At 38.2% G+C, this 21950-nt stretch overlaps 1 protein-coding gene across 1 annotated transcript in view; it reads left to right on the top strand.

Moving 5' to 3' along the window:
* Window positions 1-21950, top strand: part of SFSWAP (splicing factor SWAP) — a gene marked incomplete at its 5' end in the record, with an annotated part of 44138 nt that overhangs the window by 12177 nt on the left and 10011 nt on the right. The window contains 8 exons of the mRNA XM_084272268.1: window positions 190-325; window positions 2969-3206; window positions 3528-3659; window positions 4022-4115; window positions 6389-6566; window positions 9057-9290; window positions 10401-10591; window positions 21030-21295. Coding sequence (XP_084128394.1) covers window positions 190-325; window positions 2969-3206; window positions 3528-3659; window positions 4022-4115; window positions 6389-6566; window positions 9057-9290; window positions 10401-10591; window positions 21030-21295 — 1469 coding nt within the window. The remainder of the gene's footprint in view (window positions 1-189; window positions 326-2968; window positions 3207-3527; window positions 3660-4021; window positions 4116-6388; window positions 6567-9056; window positions 9291-10400; window positions 10592-21029; window positions 21296-21950) is intronic.

The raw sequence follows: 21950 nt of genomic DNA, 5'->3' as shown, positions 1-21950 counted from the left end.
ATTTCTGTTCCCATTCAATCATTAAATCATTATATTTTGTAATGATTTTAAAAAAATAAGTTGAATCTGATAGGAGAGCTACAAAACCAGTCATTTTAGTGTTTGGACAACATTATTGATGTCTGTTAGCATGCTTTAAATATGTACTTCAAATCTTACGTTTTTTTCCTGTTCTCAATTTTGTTTCAGCCTCTGAAGGTGGTAGACCCTGATCATCCCCTTGCAGCACTGGTGCGCAAAGCTCAATCAGATAATAGCTCGTCTACACCACAGTCAACAGATGGGGCAGCTGTACAGACATCACAAGCAGAATATTCTTCTGATTGTAAGTGCATTGTGATTAGGCAGCTGGTGGTGTGTCTTGATGAATTGTGTGTGGGTGCTGGTGGGAAGAAAGTGCGTTAGCTTTGTGTTTGATCATTCATATCTGAGACTCTTTCAGTCTTCTGGATTTGTGAAGGTAGATTCTTCCACTGAGGATCCATCAAATTTTTAGCTGTTTTGGAAAAACAGAAATGGGCTGGAGGGGATGGGTAGGCAGGAGGCCAACTCTCCAGTCTATCACAATAGCTTTAATGTTTTTTGATAACTTCCATCAGTTTCTATTAATGAAGCCTAATGAATGCCTTCACTGTTGAACGTAACTGTCCTATAAAATAGTTAATGAGATTCCCATTAAAAAAGCTTACTAGATTAAATAAAATGCAGATGGTAATCTGCTTGAAACAGTTTTCCTGGAGTGTCTAATACTGAGTAAAAATCTGCAAAGGCAAACTTGTGTAAATTGAAGGATCCCAGTGAAGTAATAAAAGCTGGTGTTAGTATAATATTATGTTCTGAAGTTGGAAGTAGTTTTCCAGTAAATAAATAAGTCTTTTTCTTTCATTATTCAGTTTTTCATTATTCTATCTTTTATTCTGTGCACTGGTGCAATGTTACATGTAACACACTTCAGGAATATGCAAGTGTCAAAGTTAAAAATTGATCTTTTAAATTATATTTTCACTGCAATGAAAAATCTGTAGCTATGGATCTTAAAAGTTAGTACTCCCTATCAGAGAGCATCCTTTACTAAAGTAGATGCTCTGATTTATTTTGTTCTCAAAAAAACCCAACAAAAGCAGTGATATATTTAAATTATGAGAGATGACGTAGAAGGTTGTGTGCTCAACTGCTTTTTCTGTGCCTGATATTAATATACCAAGACCTTTGCTTATTTCCAAATTCTTGTTAAATCTTTAATCTTAGATTTTTCTTGAACCATTCCCAATCGATGTATAAACTGTCCTGTCTTCAAAGCTCTAAAGAATCTCGTTTGCTGTGGAATGTTTATTAACATTATCTTCTTTGCATGTGTCTGGTTTTCCTTGTCTTTGAAGCTGCTTAATTTAGCCCTTGTAGAAAGCCCCTGCAAACTTCTTTAATTCTGAAAGGTGAAGTCAAGCTTCATTGTGGTTATGTTCCTCTAATTCTCTTCAGATCTCAGAATTCTGAGAAGTCCTTGATTCCTTAAATGTAGAAATGAAACTTACCCTTTCATTTATGGGACTTACCATTTGGCACTACTGAACAGTAGTGCTTCATGATACAATTTGTAGATAATGAGTAGTATGAGTTACCTCAAGGTGGTGGTGGTAGTGATGACGGAGTTCGTGACTTTTTAATAAAGTTATTTCAAAAAAGAATCACCATAATGATCTGAGTCGATTTCAATGCTATTCTAGGTTTAGAACCCCCCCCAAAGGTGGGTGTTGTCCTGTTAATATATGGAGAGGAATATGCATGGAAATAATTTTCATTTTAAACTACCTGAGGAGACTTAATAAAACTGAAATAAGATTTCTATGGAGAGATTGAAAATTACTGGCTATTTCAAGAAAGACTAAAATCAGAGGAAATATCTCTGTAGAATAAGGTTTGTCAGTTCTTTGATTACTTTCTTCTCAGGCTTGAAGCTGAATGTATACAATGCAAACTGGGAGATAGTAATAATATAGTAGCAATACAAGTTAAATTTGCAACTCTTCTCCCTGCCTTTAAAAAATTAACACATCTTTATTCTGCTCTCCTTATAGATAACTTATTATTAGAAGAAAGTAAATACTGCCACACAGGAATGTTTATGAAACTTAAAAGAGGATAATTCATTATAATTTAATGCATTGATTAAACTTTGCCTCTGGAAACGCAAACTCTTGCTGTAAATCCTTATGAAATATTTTACCTGCATACCTTCTGTGTATACATCTTTGTGCAGAATATCTTTAGATTTACAAAAAATAACTGCTAGTTAAAAGTATTAAGCTAATTAAAACATTATAAAATATAATCCTTAAAGAAATAAATCCATGAGCCCTTGAACTCTCAAGAAATAAATATTTAGAATCGGAGAAGCCTCTGGTGTGGAAAACTTGCTCAAATTATTGTTCATTGTATTGTTGTTAAATTGCAAAACTTGTCTACTCTCTGAGGTTTCAGTCAGTAGGTGTGTGTCTATATGTATATATTTATAAAAGCCCTATGTTGTTCTATGTATAGTGACACTACTGGTTTAATTTCTCTATATTGGTTTTTAATATAGGCACATATCTTCCTTAATGCATGCATAGTTTTAATGGAGTTAAACTACCAGGGGTGAATTAGATTAGGAAGAATGTTTCCATAGTAGGTTGTTTATGTTAATAGGCCTTCTCTGGTTCGTCTCTTCATTCATACCTGTCTGGCTTCCAGCTGACCTTCAGGATGTTTTGATTCTGTCCCTTAATCAACATGTTTCTTACTCATCTGAAGTGTGTTACTAGAAGCATTCTTTTTTCCTTTGTTTTGTTTGGTTTTTTACACAAGAAATTGTTTAGTGTGAATCTAGATACTCAGTATGTTTGTACTGGTGCAATAACGTGTTGGCTTTTTTTTTAATGGGGTGTTTTCCTTCTAATTAAACACTGGTCTTGAATCTGTCTTTTTCTAGCAACTGTGGCAGCCATGTATTATAGTTACTACATGCTACCTGATGGAACCTATTGCCTCGCACCTCCACCTCCAGGAATAGATGTTGCTACCTACTACAACGCGTTGCCTGCAGGGGTGACTGTCTCAAGCACTACAGGGGTAGCAACAGTACCTCCCCCTCCTGGTACTACACCTCCACCTCCCCCAGACACAACCGAGAGCAGCAGTGGGTTGACTTCAACCACGACATCTACAAGGTACCTCATACAAAGTTACTTGTTGGTTGGTGGGTCTCTTTCCTGCAGTTCAGTATGAAGTGTTTAGTAAGGCTGCTACTGATGATTCCCCAGTAACATTCCCCAGTGTTTGTACAGCTTTGACTGTCTTCACTTCGGTCTTTGATCTTTGCTACTCAGCTGCTGTGAAGTTTTTGCATGATGGAGAATAATTTATTTTAACTGCATAATGATCCCAGAGGGCAGACACTACACAATGCTTTTTTTTTTTGTTGTTAAAGAAATATTTGGAAGGATACTTTTGTTCTAATTATAAAAATGATGTACTTTTGATGTTTTCAGCACAATTGCACCAGTGGTTGCCATTATACCTCCACCCCCAGATATCCAACCTGTTATTGATAAGCTGGCTGAGTATGTTGCTAGGAATGGGATAAAATTTGAAACCAGTGTTCGTGCCAAGAATGATCTCAGGTAAGAGAAGATGTTACTTCTATTTTAAAAGTTGAGGTTTTCATTTTTAAATATATTACTAGGACATGTGGGTCTCAAGAAGAGAAATTTTTATTTTATTTTATTTTTTTCTCCCTGTTGCAATTCAGGGACCCTACTTCCTGCCAAAGCATTATTGCCCAAATCCTCAAAACAATCAACCTAACAAAAACATGTCTAGAAGGCTTGCTTTGAGATTGTATCATCTGGAAGTTTAGGCATAAGTTACAGTGCTTCCAAACATCAAATAGGGTTCCATCTGCTAGAGAAAATTAGATGGCAAAGGATTGTTGGTATTTACTATGTTCATATGCATTTTCACATATTTGGTTTTCTTTTAACAGATTTGAGTTCCTGCAACCATGGCACCAGTATAATGCTTATTATGAATTTAAAAAACAGTTCTTCCTGCAAAAAGAGAGCAGTGACAACTGTCAGGTACATGTCTGTTTGTATATACATATGCTAAAAATGCCGTGTAAGTGAGAAAAGGGCTTGCTAATCTGTTGTGTTACCATGAGACTTAGAAATGGGACGCTAAATTATGGAGAGATTTTTAAGTGAAGGATGTGATTGCTATTTTTGTGGTTGCTTTTTAGTTTTGTATAGCATTTAAGGGTATGTGAGGTGGTGTGATACTTAGTTCTTGCTTTTTTAGCATAAGCAGCCACTCAGTGTGCTTGTAATATTAAATGGCAATCTGAAAATCCTTTGGATTTCTGTACAGGGGAATTTCTGCTTTGTGGAGGTTTAGAGCTTTGTAGGATTGAGATTCGTGCTCAGTTGTCAGAGAGGTTAGGTGTAGCTGTTCAACAGCCATCCATTATTGTATGCCTCATGGTTCTTTTTAGAGCAGTTGCACTGTAGCTAAGCTACTTTTCTGACATGCTTTTTTCTGAGGGAGGTTTCATTAAAGAGCAGTGCTGTCACTGAAACTGCTGGAGCTTCAAAGTCTCATATGAGTTTACTACTTGATTTGCTGCTTCTAGTCCATGTTATTAGAAGATGATACCCAGACTTGGCATCCTTGTTTTTAACTATTCTCATGTTAGCTAATCTCATTAGGTTGTTCTCTTAGTGAAAAGAAAATTGCAAATAGTATCAGAAATACATTATCTGATGTTAACTTTTCATGGGAAAGAGCTATTTTTTTTTTAGGCCCTATGTCATTTGTCAACTCAAGGCTTAGATTGGGGAGCCTTAAACTGAAGAAGGTAGGCCTGTGGGTAAACTCAAAATCGCTTTCTGGAAAATGAAGAGATTCAATACTAGTTGCTGTTTGAAACACTTGTCTCCTAGTATTTGTTTTGATAGTGAAAAATGTTTTCAAAACACCATTCTTAAAGATAAGCTGTGGTAAATACGAACTTAACTGATACATTACATGCAGAACTGTCCTGTACTGCAATGCTGACTGTTACTCTAGAATTTATTTGCAAACCAGGGGGTTGAATGCATAATACTTATACAATTAATAAGGACTTGCTAACTTTTATTTTGGGGGGAAATTGTATACTAACCAAAGTGAATAATAAAGGATTCGTTTAAGTGTTCAAATGAGTGCAGCTGAGAAGCAAGCAGAAACTGGTTTAAGTCCCTTGACATCCTAAAATGCATATTTTCCTACTGCATGGTTTTCTAAATAATGCCATTCTCTTCAATTTTTTTAGAATAACGTTTTCAATATTATCTTTATGCTTTAGTAATGTACATATGGGCATCTAATACAATTGATTGTTCTCCTTTTGGCCATTAAAGTTAATAAGACATTGTACTACTGGCTTCAGTAAATACAGAATGAAGTCCTTGATTTCCTTGTGTTTTTCCCCTCCGAGGATATTCTGAAATGAGTTCTGTTGGTCAGGGAATGGCTGTATGAGCAAGGAAAGGATCTCTTCAATACTTGGTACTCCAACATTAAATATTCCTAGCAGCAGCCAGTGGATAGCAACCAAACTATTTATTGGGAGAGGCTCATTTAAATGTTGAATTACTTAATGCCTTTCCCTGACTCACCATGTAAATATTTTTAATGCTCTACAATATCCATCTTAAAAATTTTTATGCTGTGAGTTTAGATGTCATCTTGAGTGATTTGGTCATGTTATAGAACCTGTTATTCTTTACTCTCTCAAAAATCTCAGCTCATCTGTACTGTATCAATTTAATACCACAAAAAAACATTGATAGGCCCAATCTTCTTCAGCAGAATGTTGGAACAAATCAAGCACGTTAACCTGTGTCGATCCCTGCAAAACTTGATTCTGTAAAGAAGATATCACATAATTGTACATTATGAGAACATGTCAGAAGCTTTCATTCTGTCACTGTGAATTAACTTTAATGGATTTTGTCCTGGACCCTGGAGATCAAGACCTAAAAGAATATACTTTGGGAAGAAAGTATGTGCTTTTAGGGTCTAATCTTAAAAACAGCTGTTGGTAAAAGTGTACCAGTTGAACATTTGCTTCACTGTAAAATAAGAACACGTTCTTACTGTAGGTCTGTAGTTTTTACAGCTTCTGGGTTTGCATGAAGCCATGCATTATTTGTAAGAGGCAAACTTTTGGTCTTATTGATGTAATAGCTGTTAGGTGATCAGCTGATAATGTAATTTTTTTAGTGGCTGGCAAAATTGCAGCTCCACAGACACTACATGAATTCCTTCATTAACTACCCAGTTGGTAAGCTTGCACCTTTCTTTTGAAAAGGGAGTATCTTCCTCTGAAGATGTTCCAGCAGATACTGCCGGTGAAACTCCGAGTGAGACTCAATTTGCAGATGAACACACACCTGAAGATACGTCTGAGCCAAATGCCAAGGGAGTTCCAGGAACTAAAAAGGATGTTCCTCCTCCTAAAACTGTCAGTGATGGTAAATTGGTGAAAGGTACGTTAGTGTGGTTTGTTGGGTGTGAAAATGTTTGGTAGCAGTAGTTAGAACTCGGTGATCTTTAAGGTTTCCTCCCACCCAGATGATTCTATGATGTGCTTAAAGGGGAAAAAAAATGGCCAGAGGAGAGACAGGGAAGGTAGGGAAAAGAATTTCATCATGTGGAAAATATTTTCACTGGAAACATCAGAAGAGGACTGAAGTGAGTAATTTGATTGCTTTCATATTTCTTTCTTATCAGACTATCAGGTATTTATGGTCTGACAGAATAAATTGTTTTATTTCAGCTTTGTGTGAAGTTGAAGGCTTTCATCAGTGACCTCAATAGAATCTTATTTTTGTCATTTTAAACTCGACAGTTACAAGCTCTGTGCAAGGAAGAAGTTATTCCTTCTGAATAAAAGTAGTGGTCCTACTTGAAGCCATACATAGAGAGGCAGTACACTAGGCTTGTTACACAGTTCATAGAACCATAGAATGCATTAAGCTGGAAGGGACTTTTAAAGCCCCTCTAGTCCAGCCCCCCTGCAGTGAGCAGGGACATCTTTACCTAGATCAGGTTGCTTAGAGCCCCATCAAACCTGACCTTGAATATCTACAGGGATGGAGACTCTGCTAACTCTTTGGGCAACCTGTTCCAGTGATCCCACCACTCTCAGAGTTAAGAACTTTTTCCTAATATCCAATCTAAATCTCCCCTTTTCTAGTTTAAAACCATTCCCCCACAGCCCTTGTGAACAGTTCTCCCCCTAGCAACGACTGAAGCCATCGGTGTGTTATCAGCATTATTCTCATACTAAATCCAAACCATAGCACTATGCCAGCTACCTACTAGAAGGAAAATTAACCCAACCTCAGCCAAAACCAGGACACCAGGGAAGGAACAATCTTCCCTGTCTTCAAAGATGCCCTATTAAGACACTGTAATATAAAACAACAAATGATATTGTTTCTTCTTGTTGTGCCATTAATAAATGGCAAACTGGAGCCTGTGCTTTAGTAATAATACTCTGCTCAAATTTAGATGATGGAGTGTAACCAGTGAGTCATTTCAAGACAATCCTATTCCTATAAACTTGTTTTCATTTCCTCTGATAAGGTACAAATCCCACTTTCTTGTAAGCTAAATACAGTACTTGGCTGCGAGACAGACATAACATCCACACTAGGTTTTTCTTCTGCCTCTGGGAGAGTAAAATCCCATTTTAGGATTTGTTCTGTCGTATGAAAAATTTGGAAAATCGCTATTGTAATACCTCTTCTCTTGGAGTTCTTGAGTTCTTTATTTCTGAGCCTATTTCCTTACCCCAGCACTAAAAGGTGGCAAAGCATTTATTTTTTTAAACCTTAGTATGTAATTTTAATTATTGTATTGAAACATTTCTAATCACAGTCTTACATGATATGTATGCAAAAGGCATCCTGAGAAGGAGAACCATTGCAGCAGACTGTATGATTGTAGGTTGCTTTGCTTGAGATCTGTGAGAAATTCCATTTTTTATTCCTAGAAGTTGCATTTTGGATAAAGGCTCTAGAGACTAATTCTGTATTCTTTTCAGAAAGTGCTTCTCAAAAAAAGCATTCCAAGGGGAATGCTGTGAGGCAAAAGGATTAGCTCAGACTTACAGCTACATATTAGCTATGCTTAATATTTTTTTGAAAATCCATTAATACAATCCAGCTTAAAATGATCTGCAGCTTCCTTTTTATTGTGGCATTCCATGGTTTTTTTACAGATGTTCTTTTCCCTTTGGAGTGTGCTGGCATGAGTGTGTTACGCTGTGCTTTTGTGTTGGAGTACTAAGACTGCTTGAAAGGAATAGTTGACCACCAATCTTGCTAAAGCAAGCTAGCTAAGATATTTTGGGAAAAGCACTTTACAGGAGGTACAAATACAAAAGCAGTGAACCATTGTTAACTCCCCAGAGTAATTAATTTTCATATAGAAGTAAATAAGTCTTTAAATACTGTTCTGTGAACCTGCCAAATGCTGTTGTTGCACAAGCCCTTGTTTTAGTGTAAAAGAAACATAAGGGACCATGTTGTGCTGTAGTGTGTCAGAGAGGAGCCTGAGCATAGAGCATTTTCATCTTAAACCTGAGAGAATAGATTGTGCATTTGTGAAAAGAACTAATACTGAAACTGAACATTTTTGGGACATTATTGGAGATTACTTGTCTCATCTCAAATGTAATTCCTGGGATGGTTTAGAGTAACTTTCTTTTTCCCTACTACTGCTGAAGTATTAGAAAAAGACTTTTGAGAGAGATCTTTACAGGACAAATGTAGTTTCCAACATTTGTTTAAAAAGAAAAAAAATTATCCTTTTCCCCTAAACAATTAGTGTAACATAAGGATGATACAAGTTGGTTGGGTTTTGGTGATTTCTGTGATGTAATCTGCATGAGTAATGGATAAAGTAAAAAAATTCAACCTCCTTTCTACTGTAGTCTAATGATGGACAAAATCTTACCCATTCCTTCACAGCTTCATTTGCTCCAATAAGCTTTGCAATCAAGGCCAAAGAAAATGACCTTCTTCCTCTGGAGAAAAACCGTGTTAAATTAGATGATGATAGTGATGAGGAGGAAGAAGAGGGCAAGGAAGGCCAAGAGAATGCTAACAGTGCTTCAAACCATACCCCAGCTGTTACCACGCCTTGTACTGCTGCTGAAGAGAAAAAACCTCAACTTACACAGGAGGAGTTGGAAGCTAAACAAGGTATCCCATGTTACACTTAAAAGGCTGAGTCCTTCAGGCAAACTACAAAACTATCATGTGAATAAGGATGGAATTTTGGGTATTTTGAATCTTCCCTGTGTCTTGTTAACAGGAGTCAGAATTCTTTTCCCACAGTCTCTTGCTTAGTATTGAGAATGAAATCTTCATTGCCTGCTCAGCTAAAAACAAGCTTGTAACACCCTGGAGTTGAGCACTTTGCCCTAATGCATGATCTTTTAGAATCTTACTTTGTTTTTCCATTACAACCTCCAAGTAAAACTCTAAACTTCTCATTTCTGGATTGCATTGACAGAGCCCAGAAAGAGGCATGTCCATTTCTCATTTCCTTCAGGGAATAATGAAATACTTCAAGCTATTTTTCAGTTACATAGCACTCCTTTACAGACTTAATATCACTGTGTTGGTGTTTTGTTACTGTAATAATGCAATGCCATTAAGTTTTTGTATGGGTTTTTCCTGTTCCTGTGTTTATGTATGTCAGGGCAGAACGGTATGCTGTGTGAATTTGAATGAAATCATCTTTTAAAGGGATCAGATTTCCCCCATTCCTCCACAAGGCTGTTTCACAGCAGAGGTTGTTTAATATAGTAGAGATGCTGTCAGTGTTTACTAGCTTAAAAACTTAATATTTCTCTAACAACTATGAGTATGCCACAGGAATTTGATTTTTCATTTTCAGAATAGTTTTTTGCTCCTGAGTAGCTGTTCCTTTCTAGCACAGAGTACAATATGGTGATACATATCTAAAGTGAATATGAAATATATATTGGAAAGGTTTGAGAATGGTTGGAGGGGCTGTTTGGTTCACAGGATCACTAGATTGGAAAAGACTTTTGAGATCAAGGCCAACCATACCTATCCTCTACTAAACCATATCCCTATCCACCTCATCTACCCATCTTTTTAAATACATCCAGGGTTGCTGACTCAACCCCCTCCCTGGGCAGCCTGTTCCAATACCCAATAACACTTTTGGTGAAAAATTTTTTCCTAATGTTGTTTGTGTTGAGGGGATGTGTTTGTTTCAAGGAATCCAAAGTTCCTCAACTGTGACTCACTCTAAACTTAATGCTTAATTGTCTCTTTTAGCAAAGCAGAAACTAGAGGATAGATTAGCAGCTGCAGCAAGAGAGAAGCTTGCACAGGCCTCCAAAGAATCAAAAGAAAAGCAGCTACAAGCAGAGCGCAAAAGGAAAGCTGCACTGTTCCTGCAGACCCTGAAAAACCCTCTGGCAGAGGCAGAATCTGAGAAAATTGAAGAGAATTCCTTCAGTAATGAGGTAAGCAGGACAGAAATTTCTCTTTACTGTAAAGCTAGCAGAAAACTTTCCTATCAAGTGTGAATCCGACAGGATGTTGTGAAGTTGACTGAAGAGAGGGAGAAGCTTTTCTAAACAGGGTGAAACTTGAATTTTAAATAGTGTTAATCTTTGTCAGTGATCTTACATGTGTCTGTCATCTGTCATTAAAAACCTGGTAGAGAAATATGATGCTTAATTCAGAGGTCAGTTAGCCAGAAAGGAGTTTGCAAGACTGACTTTGTGCTAGTGGATCATGAGTTCCAATGCTTACCTTTCAAGAGTGTTTGGATTACTGCTGTGGTACTTACTTATTTAACGTGTATTTTGATGTGAGTAGGCATCTTCAGGTTCAGGAACGATTCACAGGCAGCTGAGCTCACTTTGAGATTTATTTTGCACCTGTTCTGCTTGGGTTTCTTTGATTCTTTTTAAATCAACTGGCACAAATCTGAGATGAATATTGGTGAACTGATCTGTGTGATTGAAGGTTTCTAGCTGGGACATCCTTACTTGAGAAAACAAGGGAGGGGTGGTTCTCTCACCTATTGTTTTTGAGAAAAGAATAGGTGGGAGAAAACTAGGCTATGGAATGTTTGCTTTTCATCATGTTTATGTTAGCTGAGTATTATAGAATCATAGAATCTCCTGAGTTGGAAGGGACCCATAGAGATCATTGAGTCCAACTCCTGGCTCCACACAGAGCCAGTTTATTTTATGTAAACTCTTTAAAAGTTTAGAACACCAGGATGTTTTTCTCTCTCTTTGAGGCCCAAGTTTAGTATGGGAGTTATAAAAGATTTTGGTGTATTAGAAGGATAAGATTTTTAAAATAAAGCTGAATTTACAGCATTCAAACCTGTCTGCATGTAATTCATTGGGCATAGACAATGACAAGTAAAATCAAAAAAACCTCAGTGAAATAATTGAGGGGTTCATCATTCTGCTAGCTGTCTTCTGGCACACTGCTTGTGGCTACTTGATTATGAAATGACCTAATTATTTTGTTCAAACTCTCTTATTTTAGAGTGTAGAATCAGGCATCTTTCTGTAGCAAATCATCTGGAATGTTGGTATCCAGCACCTTTTTCAAAGAAAATTTTATATAGTTGTGTTGGAAATTCAACCCCTCTGCCTGTTTCTAGAAAACTACTAGGAAATAGTCATGTGGCAGAGACAGACTGCTTTCCAGCTTTCTTCTGCCTTGTAATTTTCTTGTCCATTTGTGCCCATTTTCATTGTTTTGATAGTTAACAGCAATATACTGTACTAGCAGAATGGCAGTTTTAGAGCTTTCAGAGCCTCTGTTTTGGGTAGGGTGTTGTGCTATTGTACTCTGAGGCAAAATCTAAGAGTAATGTGAATATTGATGATGACTTTTGTATTCCTAAAGCCTAATATTAAGTTGCTAGTAAATTCCCTAGCTGTTTGGCCATTTGAACTGTTGTTTCCAAAGAAATTTAAAGCCAATTTCTCATGAATTGGCTGTGTGTTGGATTTCTGGAATTTATCACAAAGATGAAAAAGAGGATTTATCATGCCAAGTAACTGCTAACCAGTTGGCATTGTCTTCTGCAGAGCTATCACCAGTCAGACTGTTGATGAGGAGTTACAATAAAAATATCATTTTGGGTAGAGCCTCTAGAAATCAGTTTTATAGGACTTTGCATTTTTAAGTAGGTAAGGCTGAAGAGGAATCTGGGCCCAAAATATTTCAGTAATGAAATATAAAACTGAAATCTCCAACCCTGTATTGATCAAAGCCACGTGTTTGCTTTTTTCCCTACTAATAAACAGAGAATGCCATTTCAAATAGCTAAGAAATAATGTGTTTCACATAAACCCTTTCTGATTTCAGTAAAATAACTATAATTTTAAAAGCCTAAATGAGGGATTTGAATTTCTTATGTAGGAAAAATCCTTCAAGTATTGATTTGTGCATGCACTGTAGCACTGTCCTGAAGCTTTTCTCTCCATCTGCAGGTTTTGGCAGCAGAGCTGTGCTCTCTATTGAGGAATCACTTTCCCATTTACATTGTATATTTTCCATTTAGGTTCAAGCTGTTTCACTGAGCCACTCTCTTTTTTTTTTTTTCTGCTAGTATAGTGCTTGTCCTAGCTTAAGAATCAGTAAATTTACTTCCAGGAGTGTCACTCATTTTAATTCAGCCCAAGCATCATTGTATAATATCCACATCCTAATCCAGTGTGGTCTGATGTGTGCTTGCTAAGAGATGGGGGAGTCTGTGTTTCCAGCACCTGTGTGGACACTTCCAACAAGTCCAGACAATGTCTTATTTTAATGAAAAAACCACTGTCAAAATCCATTTTCAACAGAGTCACCTTAGACCTGTGGCTCCACTGCAATAGCTGTAAACAGCTGTGGGGAAAAGGTAGGAATGGGATTTGGTGGAGACTGTGTAGTTTCCTGAAACTTAACTTAAATAGAGCCCAAAATTTATGCTCTTGGGGTATTGTTGCAGGATCCTGCACAAGCCAGATAGACAAACACAGGAATTTCAGTTGGTCCTGCATTCAAACCACCTGATCACATTGTAAAGACATAGTTTATTAGGATGTAGAACCTCAGCTTCTTGCTTTTGGAATTGTGTTGCTCCAGAAAAACCAGTAAATCACTCCTGGCTGCATTAATTAAGCAAAACTTCAGCTCTGGATACTGACAGAAATTTTTATATGTTGATTGTGACAGACTGATTCCAAGAATGAATGACAAGGCTTTCTGTTGTTTCCTGTCCCACACAAAGAATCCCAGTACCTAACAAGGAGTTCTTTGCTCAGTTCTTGATTTTTCCAAATCGATCCTGGATTATGCATCAAAACATTTTTAAGAGAACAGACAGTTAAAGAAATCTACTTGCAGCTTTAAGTGATCCATATCAGCCTGGAGCAGCAGATCTGTGAGTGCACTGTTGTGACATCCCAGGAGAGATCCTGCTTAGGATTCTCGTTGCTTCTGCTAACAGATTTTCCCTGACTGGAACAAGTGTTCAGTACTATTTTCCACATACACTGAGGAGTTGAATGCAGAGAGTGACAATGCAAAACTCCCCAGACCTGCAGCTCTCCTCTCCTTCTCGAGGGGATTTGTCAAGGACGTGGATATTTCTAAGCTAAGGTTCTTTTGATATTTTTTTTGAGAATGCCTGAAATAACCAGTAACAGCTGACTTTTTTTCAGAAGAGTGGAGGAGTGTCCTCACTGGCATCTAAACTTACTGAAGTTCTAAGCTGAACTTAGTAAAATGAACTTTTCATCAAAAACTGCAGCTTGATCCCACTTCTCAGTAACGGGATTTGGTAAAAGCCTTTCTCCCACATAAGTACATTTCAGGAGAGGCATCTCTCTCTCTCACCTGAAGTCCAGTGTATATTTAAGAAATTTCTTACCAATAGAAACTGTTTGGAGGTCGTGGGGGAAGTGGTTCTTCATGAAAGGGTTTATTTAGACTTTTGAATGTATATTTAAATGTTTCTGATGTGACTTTGCTTTTGGAAATGAAATTGTGACTCTGGTATTGAGAGAACTAGTGCTGTGTTCATCAACAGTCTTAAAAGGCCATAATATCATTGGAAATAATATTCCTCTGAAATGTAGTTTGTTTATCAATACACTTCTATATGTTTACATAGTAATATGCATATGGATTTGGGCATTTAAATGTGACTGTTTTCCAAGCTATTGTCTTTCCATTTGCCACACATGAGAACACTTCCCTCTCCATTTGTTCCAATGCATAACCTGCCTTTGCTCCACTTGCCTGCTTTGCCTGTTCCTAACAGCCCATTTGAGTCAAGAAATTTTATTGAGAAAAAGATAAGTGAAATCATACTGCTGATTTGTTTAACCTCTGTTGTGTATATACACTGAGAATCCAGTAAGCTGCATCATGATGTCTAAATCAATTGATAAAAAAAACCCCACAGCACAGGGTCTTCTAAGATTTGAGGGTTTTTTTCAGTCATTTCAGAAGTAAAAAGCTGCATTTAAAAGCATCAATAGCAGAAGGAACAAGAAGTAATTACAGTGGCTGTAATTAAAAAATAATATATTTTTGAAAAAGGTGAAGAGAGAGAAATAGGTAAATCAGTTTTATGGATGGATGTAATAGGGGAAATTTCAGAAAATTAAAAATAAAATATTAAGCCCACCAAAAATGTCACTTAACATTTCATCTCCTGTTTTGAGGGGAGGAGCAACCAGTGAGGAAACAAAGACTGACTATGTAGTAGTCATAGAGTTAACGTAGTGGAATGATTTTTGTAGCTTAAAATGTGTCTGAAAAAAATGGAGTAGTGGAGATGCATAATAAAGCATGAAGAGGAGATGAGAATGTCCATGGGAGATGCATCATTCCCATGAGATTGCCCCTGCCTAATAACTGTGTAAGAACTAGTAATGCTATTTATGTGTATACACAGAGCATGCTTGTGCTGAAAACCTGCTTATCACACTGTGGAGAAATGCATTAAAATGAGCAAAGCTTTCTTGACCTCTGTAAGATTTTCCTGATACCTGGTATTTCTTGAAAGAAATGCTGGCACTGAGCGTACGTTCTACCTTTGAACAAAATTGATTCTACAAACTGCATGTAAATGGCAGAGGATAGCACAGAACGTAACACTTTTAACTTTCTTTTGCTTAAAAATAGTCAGATCCTTTTTTTATCTCAAGGTGAATGATTTCTTTTGTGTGGCTTCCTGGTTTTTCCTTAAAGGGAAATGGAGCAAGAGGAACAAAAGGCTGAAAAATGAGCTTGAGCAATGAAGCATCACAGCTTTTCTCAAATAGCTGCTCACCCTTATTGCATGCATTGCCACAGTGCAGTTATGCATAATATTTCCTCAAACCAGCACTTGGAAAACATGTGGTTTGGCTCTGTTTCCAAACCTGCTCAGCTCCAGGTACCATTGTAGCTACTGAAGCCTTTCCTGTTTTTCAGGCCATGGGTAAACAGTAACTGTTTGGCATCTTCTTTCTTGTGTTTACAAATGCAACTCACTAGACACTTTTGTACCACAAAAATCCCACCAACTGGCACATCTGTTAGGTGGAGCTTGTAGAGAGAAGTGGCTGTCATTCCATGAGGAACAGCAGGGCTGTGGTCTATGGCAATGACCAACCTGTAGTTTTCACAACTCCAGCACTTCTAGACGAGCAGAGCTGGAGTACACCAGGTCATCTGGAGTGCTGCACTGAAGGGCTTTTGTATTCTTAAATAAAGTAAGGCAATTTCTAATTTGAAATACAAACCTTATTCCAAAATTATTAAAATTCCTTTAAATTTTTAAAAATTTCCATTTATATTTCCAGATATAGAAGTAGAATAAAGGCTACTTGTGCATATATATATATATATATATAAAAATATTTACTGAAATCTAGTAAAGTTGATTAAACATTGGGAGACCTCATGTTAAGATGGTATGATGCTGGCTACTGTCTCAAGTTGAATTCGGAATACAAGTGTCACCCTTGGCAGTAAGCCTTGGGACACTTGGCCTGTAACAATTTGTCACCTTTTTCAGGGGTTAAAATGTTGTTTGTCTGCCAGTGTACTGATTCAGAAACTCTGGATTGTCCCTAACCCTGTCCATCTGAGCTGCAGCTGGGAGCAAAAGGTTGGGAAAGGGAAAGAATCTGTTATGGTGCTGTGGTTCTTCATCTGTGCAGCCAAGCCTCACAGCAGGAAATAGGCATGGTTCAGTGTGCTGGTGGTGAACACTTGCTTAATGGTTTTCTTAACAGTGGTTGAAAGTGATAGCAGGTTATAGGAGGCTTGCAAAGGGAATATCTAAGATGCCAAATCTTTGCTTCCAGCAAAAAGTTTTGTTAAATATCATTTGGGCAGGTCAAATCCTCTCCCTGCTTCTCCTGTCAAAGGCAGACCTGCAAACCTGCATTTTTCCTTAAAGAAACTGCTTGTGACTGACCATTAAAGTGGTTTAATTGATAAAGTGTCTCCCAGAATCTCATGCTGGTAATATCTGATTAAAAACGGGGGACCAGCACCCGTGGCTGGCTAGGCAAAGGTACAGAGTACTTGACTTCTTCAGAGAAGTTATTTGATGCAGTCACAGGTGTTTTGTCGGTGTGGTACACTGAATTTTTTTGTCTATGGGACATGATTTAACTAATAGTCTGTCTGCTGGTTTTGTAATACAGATTATTCTGCTAATCTCTTGTATTCTGTCCTATGCCAGAAATGCTTTAGGGCTGATACTACTGTGATAGGCATGTAAAGGCCAGTTGGCTCTACCTAGAGTGTTTGCTGCATAAACCTGAGCATCCGGTGTAAAGAGGAAGAGCCACCCACAGTGATAACGCTGCAAGCCCAGGGAAGCACATCATTTGAAAGTAACACTGTTTAACAGCTTGTCCCAAATGTCATCTGCCACTGTGCTTCTGAATATAAAGATTCTATAGCACAAAGCAAAACTTCTTTTGGCTCTTTCATCTCCCCTGTTTTGAAGCTGTGTTTTATCATTTGTTTCTTTAGCTGGCTTGTCCTTACTGCCCTGTATGTAACAGCTTTTTCTCTCCTGTGGCAAGTGCTCTGTTTACAAGTGAAATAGAACTTTGCCATGTTTAATACTCTATTCAAGGCTGGCCAGGTATAACAGGGTTATCAACAACTCTAGATAGTGGATGTCTTTCATACTTACTGCTCTTGTTGATCCTGCTTTTTTAGCACTGGACTGCAGATGATACTGGATGCCTCTTTGGAATAATAATGTTTAACTTAAAATTATGTTTGGTTATTTTCTTAACGTTAATTTGTGAGCAAAAAGTAACAGTCTAATGAAAACAGTCCAATAAGTATTAAAAAATGCTTTAGAATATTTCAGGGCCATTCATTTTTTACCTCCCCTCCTTCCCCCCAGAATATAGGTATCTGATCTTCCCTTTAGCATGGAAGGCAGGGGTGTGTTTGTGAGCTTCCCTTATCTTGCTTTTCAAAAGGACAGATAAAAACATAAACCAAAATGTCACTTATTAATGTGGCATTTGGGGGGTGGATAGCTTGCTGGCATCTGGAACTACATTTATTGCAGGAACCCTAATATCAAAAACTACTTGAAGGTTATAATTCTAACTGTAAACAATTAATATTTAATGGGGGGGGAAAGGTAAATATAAAGAACAGCCATCTTAATTAAGATAGATGAGGGAGCCAAGAATGTTCTATACCTTGATTTTTAGACTTCAGAGTAATCAAGATACAAAAACACACTGATCCATCCAGCAGATTCACAGCCACTAATGTCTTTACAGTTCAACCTTCAAAATTGGGAATGCAAAATTCTGGCAGTGAAAACCTTATCACGGGCAGTGTACAGTTAATGGATGGTTCAGTGCAGCAGCTAAACCCTAATGAAGCTGTTGACTCTCTGAGTATTATTTCATTTGTTCTATCGGAATTTCTTCTATAGGAATTTTTTTTTCACTTCTATTAAATTATTTTGGGCCAGTTTATTGAGGCTTTTTCTGATGAACTCTTCTAAAAGCAGTACCTGCTGGCTTTGATGCACAGAGCAATCAGGCATTTCCACTGCTGGTAGACAGTGGCATGTTAATTACAGAATCACAGGATCACAGGGGTTGGAAGGGACCTCAGGAGGTCATCAGGTCCAACCCCCCTGCCAAAGCAGGGAAATTCTCAGGAAATACTTCACCGTCTGGGAAACTTGCAGTGAAGAAGCTACAGTGGTAGGAAAGCATCTGGAGTTTCTTCAGATTTTTATGAAGTAAGAATTGTTCTGATGGTCTTCACTCTTTCCAATGTTGATCTAAGGTAGGATTCAGATTACCTCCAAATTCAGCAGTTCAGAACAGAAGGAATATTAGTCAGGTACCCACTCCATTGCCATGCTTCCCAAAACACTGCTCTGCTGGGCTGCACGTTGTTGAGCCTGGTCAGTGAAACAGTGTCTTCTGCATTTTTGGCAATGCTAAATAGCAATCTCCCACTATCTGTGCTTGCTGTGGTATTTATGGGGTTTTTTTCTGCATTTGTGCCTCCAATTTCAGTTCCCATTACCTTAGTTTGCCTGGATCAGCTTTTAGTAGTAAAAACACAAACCTGTGACAGCTGCTCCTGTTTGCCAGACACTGGGGTGGGGTTTTTTTCCCCCAGATATTTTTAATTAGCAGCATTATTTATAAACCTAGAAGTTCTCTTTGTGGCCTGGCATCTTGCTGACGTTAAGTTCCTTCACTCAGCTCTGTGTTCTGCTCTGTTGGAGAATCAGGTCATTCTGCTGGTGTTTTTTTTTGTCTTGAAAGCAACTGGTGGAGGAGTCAGCCCATTTGTTCACAGTTGATTGTGCTGTATCAGCCTGAAAACTATCACCTGCATTCCTGGTCACAGTAATGTGTTGTGTAGGTTTGGGTGAGTAGGTGACTGTGTGTTAGCTGTTGTCTTGCACTCCAGAGCCCAGGTGTTGACTTCTGTATGGCTTTCCAAACACGGTTCATTAAGCTGAAGCAGTGGTGTCTGACCCTACAGCCAGCCTGCAGCTCAGCTTTTCTTAGTGTTCCTTAGTGTAAGCATCCTGAAAGGCACAGGGAGCTCCTGTTTTCAGCATCCTGTGATTTTGGTGGATACCTAGGGGTGCTTAGCATTGTGGGGTTCTTCATCCTGATGGCTGAGAGAATCTCTACGTGTGAGCTAAAAGGAAATGAGTCCTTTGTTTATTGGCTTCTTTCTTGTGTTTTGTGTGGCCCAGTGAACTTGGGCACTGGAAACTGTTGGGTTTCCCTTCTCTCTCTTGTTTTCCTCAGCTACTTTGCCTGCAGATATTTTGTTTCAAGCTACTAGAGGTGTCTGCTTCAAGGCCAACTGGTCTCCTACATATTCAGTAGTGTTTAAAGCAAAGACTTAAATACTTTATAAAGAGATGAGTAAGGTGGTCAGGGAACAAAAGTCAGCTGCAGTGGCTTCCAACTCTGGTTTGGTGATGAGGTGTTTGCAGTTACACATGGATGGTGAAGTTCCTGAAATTGGAAATGGGCTTCCAACAAACCAGTCACACAAATGATTATGCTGTAAAATGTTTATACTCCTTGAAGCAAACTACTTCAGTAGTGTGTTATTGCTGGGTTTGTAAGTACTGTGATAGCAGTTACCACTTAAAGCTCAGAAAAGTGTCAGGGTTCTCTTAATTTGAAGCCAGATTGGACTTCTCATTATTCAAATGTGGTCAATCATTGCCTTGACATATTCACAGTTGGAGAAGGGTGAAAAGAAAGGAAAAGATCACCTGCTCCTAATTTGGTGATTTGAGGTTTTAATGTGTTGCATTTCATTCTGATCACGGTGAGCATCCTTGTATCAGACGTTGCAAGTGTCAGACCAGGTGGAGCAGAAATTATGACAAGGGAAACTGATTTCTCCAGTTGCCTTGAAATGGCAGCTGGGGGAATGACAGGCTTTGAAATGAGGAGCATATCTATAGTGCCTGACACGAATTGTTCTAAACAAGGTAGTGAGCAGAATTCTCTCAGGTACAAGCTGGTAATTTGAAAATTTCTTGGAGTATGGTATGTTTTGCTTAACTGACTGCAGTCAGAATTACTCACTGAGCATGAATTGTCCTTGAGATTAATAATTTTTGTGATCATCCCAACCCTTTACATGCAAAACATTTATTTTGCAACATACAGAAATAAATTGTAACAACACTAATTCATTTTGCTGTTTTCCTTGAGGTTGTGATCTAAACAGCACAGTTCAGGGAGGAAAAGGACACTAAAACTTCACTTTGAATGCCAGTAGTTCCTGATTGTATTTTCAGGTCTTAGTAAAAATTTCTTCTAAAACTAGAGATGGAAAGTTCAAACTGTGTCTTGGTTAAGCTGGCAGCCTTAGCATGTGTATCCCAGCTTGCATGTGTATCTTTGGGGAGCTGTGGAGGCCTCCATTAAATACTCCTAGATGCATGTTTTTGAAGATGTTCTCCTTGCTTAGGTACATTTTACATAATACTGATGCAGCACTATGAGGTTTTTAAAACATTTGTGGGAGGTTCAATTGTTATTGGTTTAACTGCTTTCTTAAGATGGATGTACTTCTCTCACACTTTCACGACTCAGAGATTGGGATTGTTGGTTGTTATTTTTCTTGCTGTTGTACATGTTATCCAGCATTTTGGAAAAAAAAACAACCTATAGTGTATATTGGGAAGACAACTGAGCAGGATATCTTGAGTTTCTTTGCCAGAATGTGCACATACATGGCATGCACAGGAGTAGATGTAGCCCTCTGTTCAGAGTAAAAGTCCTACTTATCCTGGAGTAGAGATACTTCTGTGTTGTCCACAGTGACAGAACTTCCTCAGATGTCAAAGCTGCATGCTGATTTTTATACTGAACACTGTTCTTTCTTTACCTTTGATTTCAGAGTGTCAATAGTATACCATGTCCTGTGACTGCAGTCAGAACTTTACCCACCCTAGAAGTTAAACAAGCAGAAAGGGCTTCAAGCAAAAGCAGAGATCCTCCCAGGGATGAAGAAAAAGAAAAGAAAAGAAAAAAGCACAAGAAAAGATCTCGGACAAGATCTCGATCACCATTCAAGTATCACTCATCATCTAAATCCAGATCCAGATCACATTCAAAAGCAAAGCACTCGCTTCCCACTGCCTACAGAACGGTCAGGCATTCCAGGTGGGTTTGGAAACCAAGCATGTTCTTTAGTGTTCTGTGTGGGCCACCACTTCAAGGGGTTTTGCACTTCTTCCACTATATAAGCATCTTTGTAGCCACAGTCACCTCAAAGGCAGTAGAAACATAGAATCATAGAATGGTCTGGGTTGGAAGGGACCCCAAGGATCACAGAGCTCCAACCCCCCTGCCACAGGCAGGGCCACCAACCTCCAGGCCTGGAGCTACACGAGGTTGCCCAGGGCCCCATCCAACCAGTAAATAAGTATCAAGTGTGGAAGGTCTTTGCAGATATTTTTAATTAAATAATGTATCGTTAATTTCTGATTACATAGTGCAAAATATGTACTGGTAAATATTTTTTCACTCTAGTCTGTGAAATACCTGGTGATAATCTCTAAGAATAAGATTACAGCAGGAAGATAACTTGCTAATAAGTCTGTGGCTGTTGTCACATGGAAATAGAGGTAGAGAACCAGGTGGTTGAATAGCAAAGTTCAGAAGGAAAGCAAGCAGTTGGGTAGCAGGTGAAAAAACATGATGGGTGAATGTCAGAAGAGGTATGACAGGAATCCAAGAAAGGTGACAACAGAGTTAATGAGGAGCGGAGACCATAGAAGAACATAGCCTGGTGCTGTTAACTATATTTAATCATTAA

The sequence above is a fragment of the Gallinula chloropus genome (genome assembly GCF_964237585.1).
Source record: "Gallinula chloropus genome assembly, chromosome: 17".
Lineage (NCBI taxonomy): Eukaryota > Metazoa > Chordata > Aves > Gruiformes > Rallidae > Gallinula > Gallinula chloropus.
Note: the sequence above shows the minus strand (reverse complement) of the source record. Positions and strands in the feature narration are given on the sequence as shown.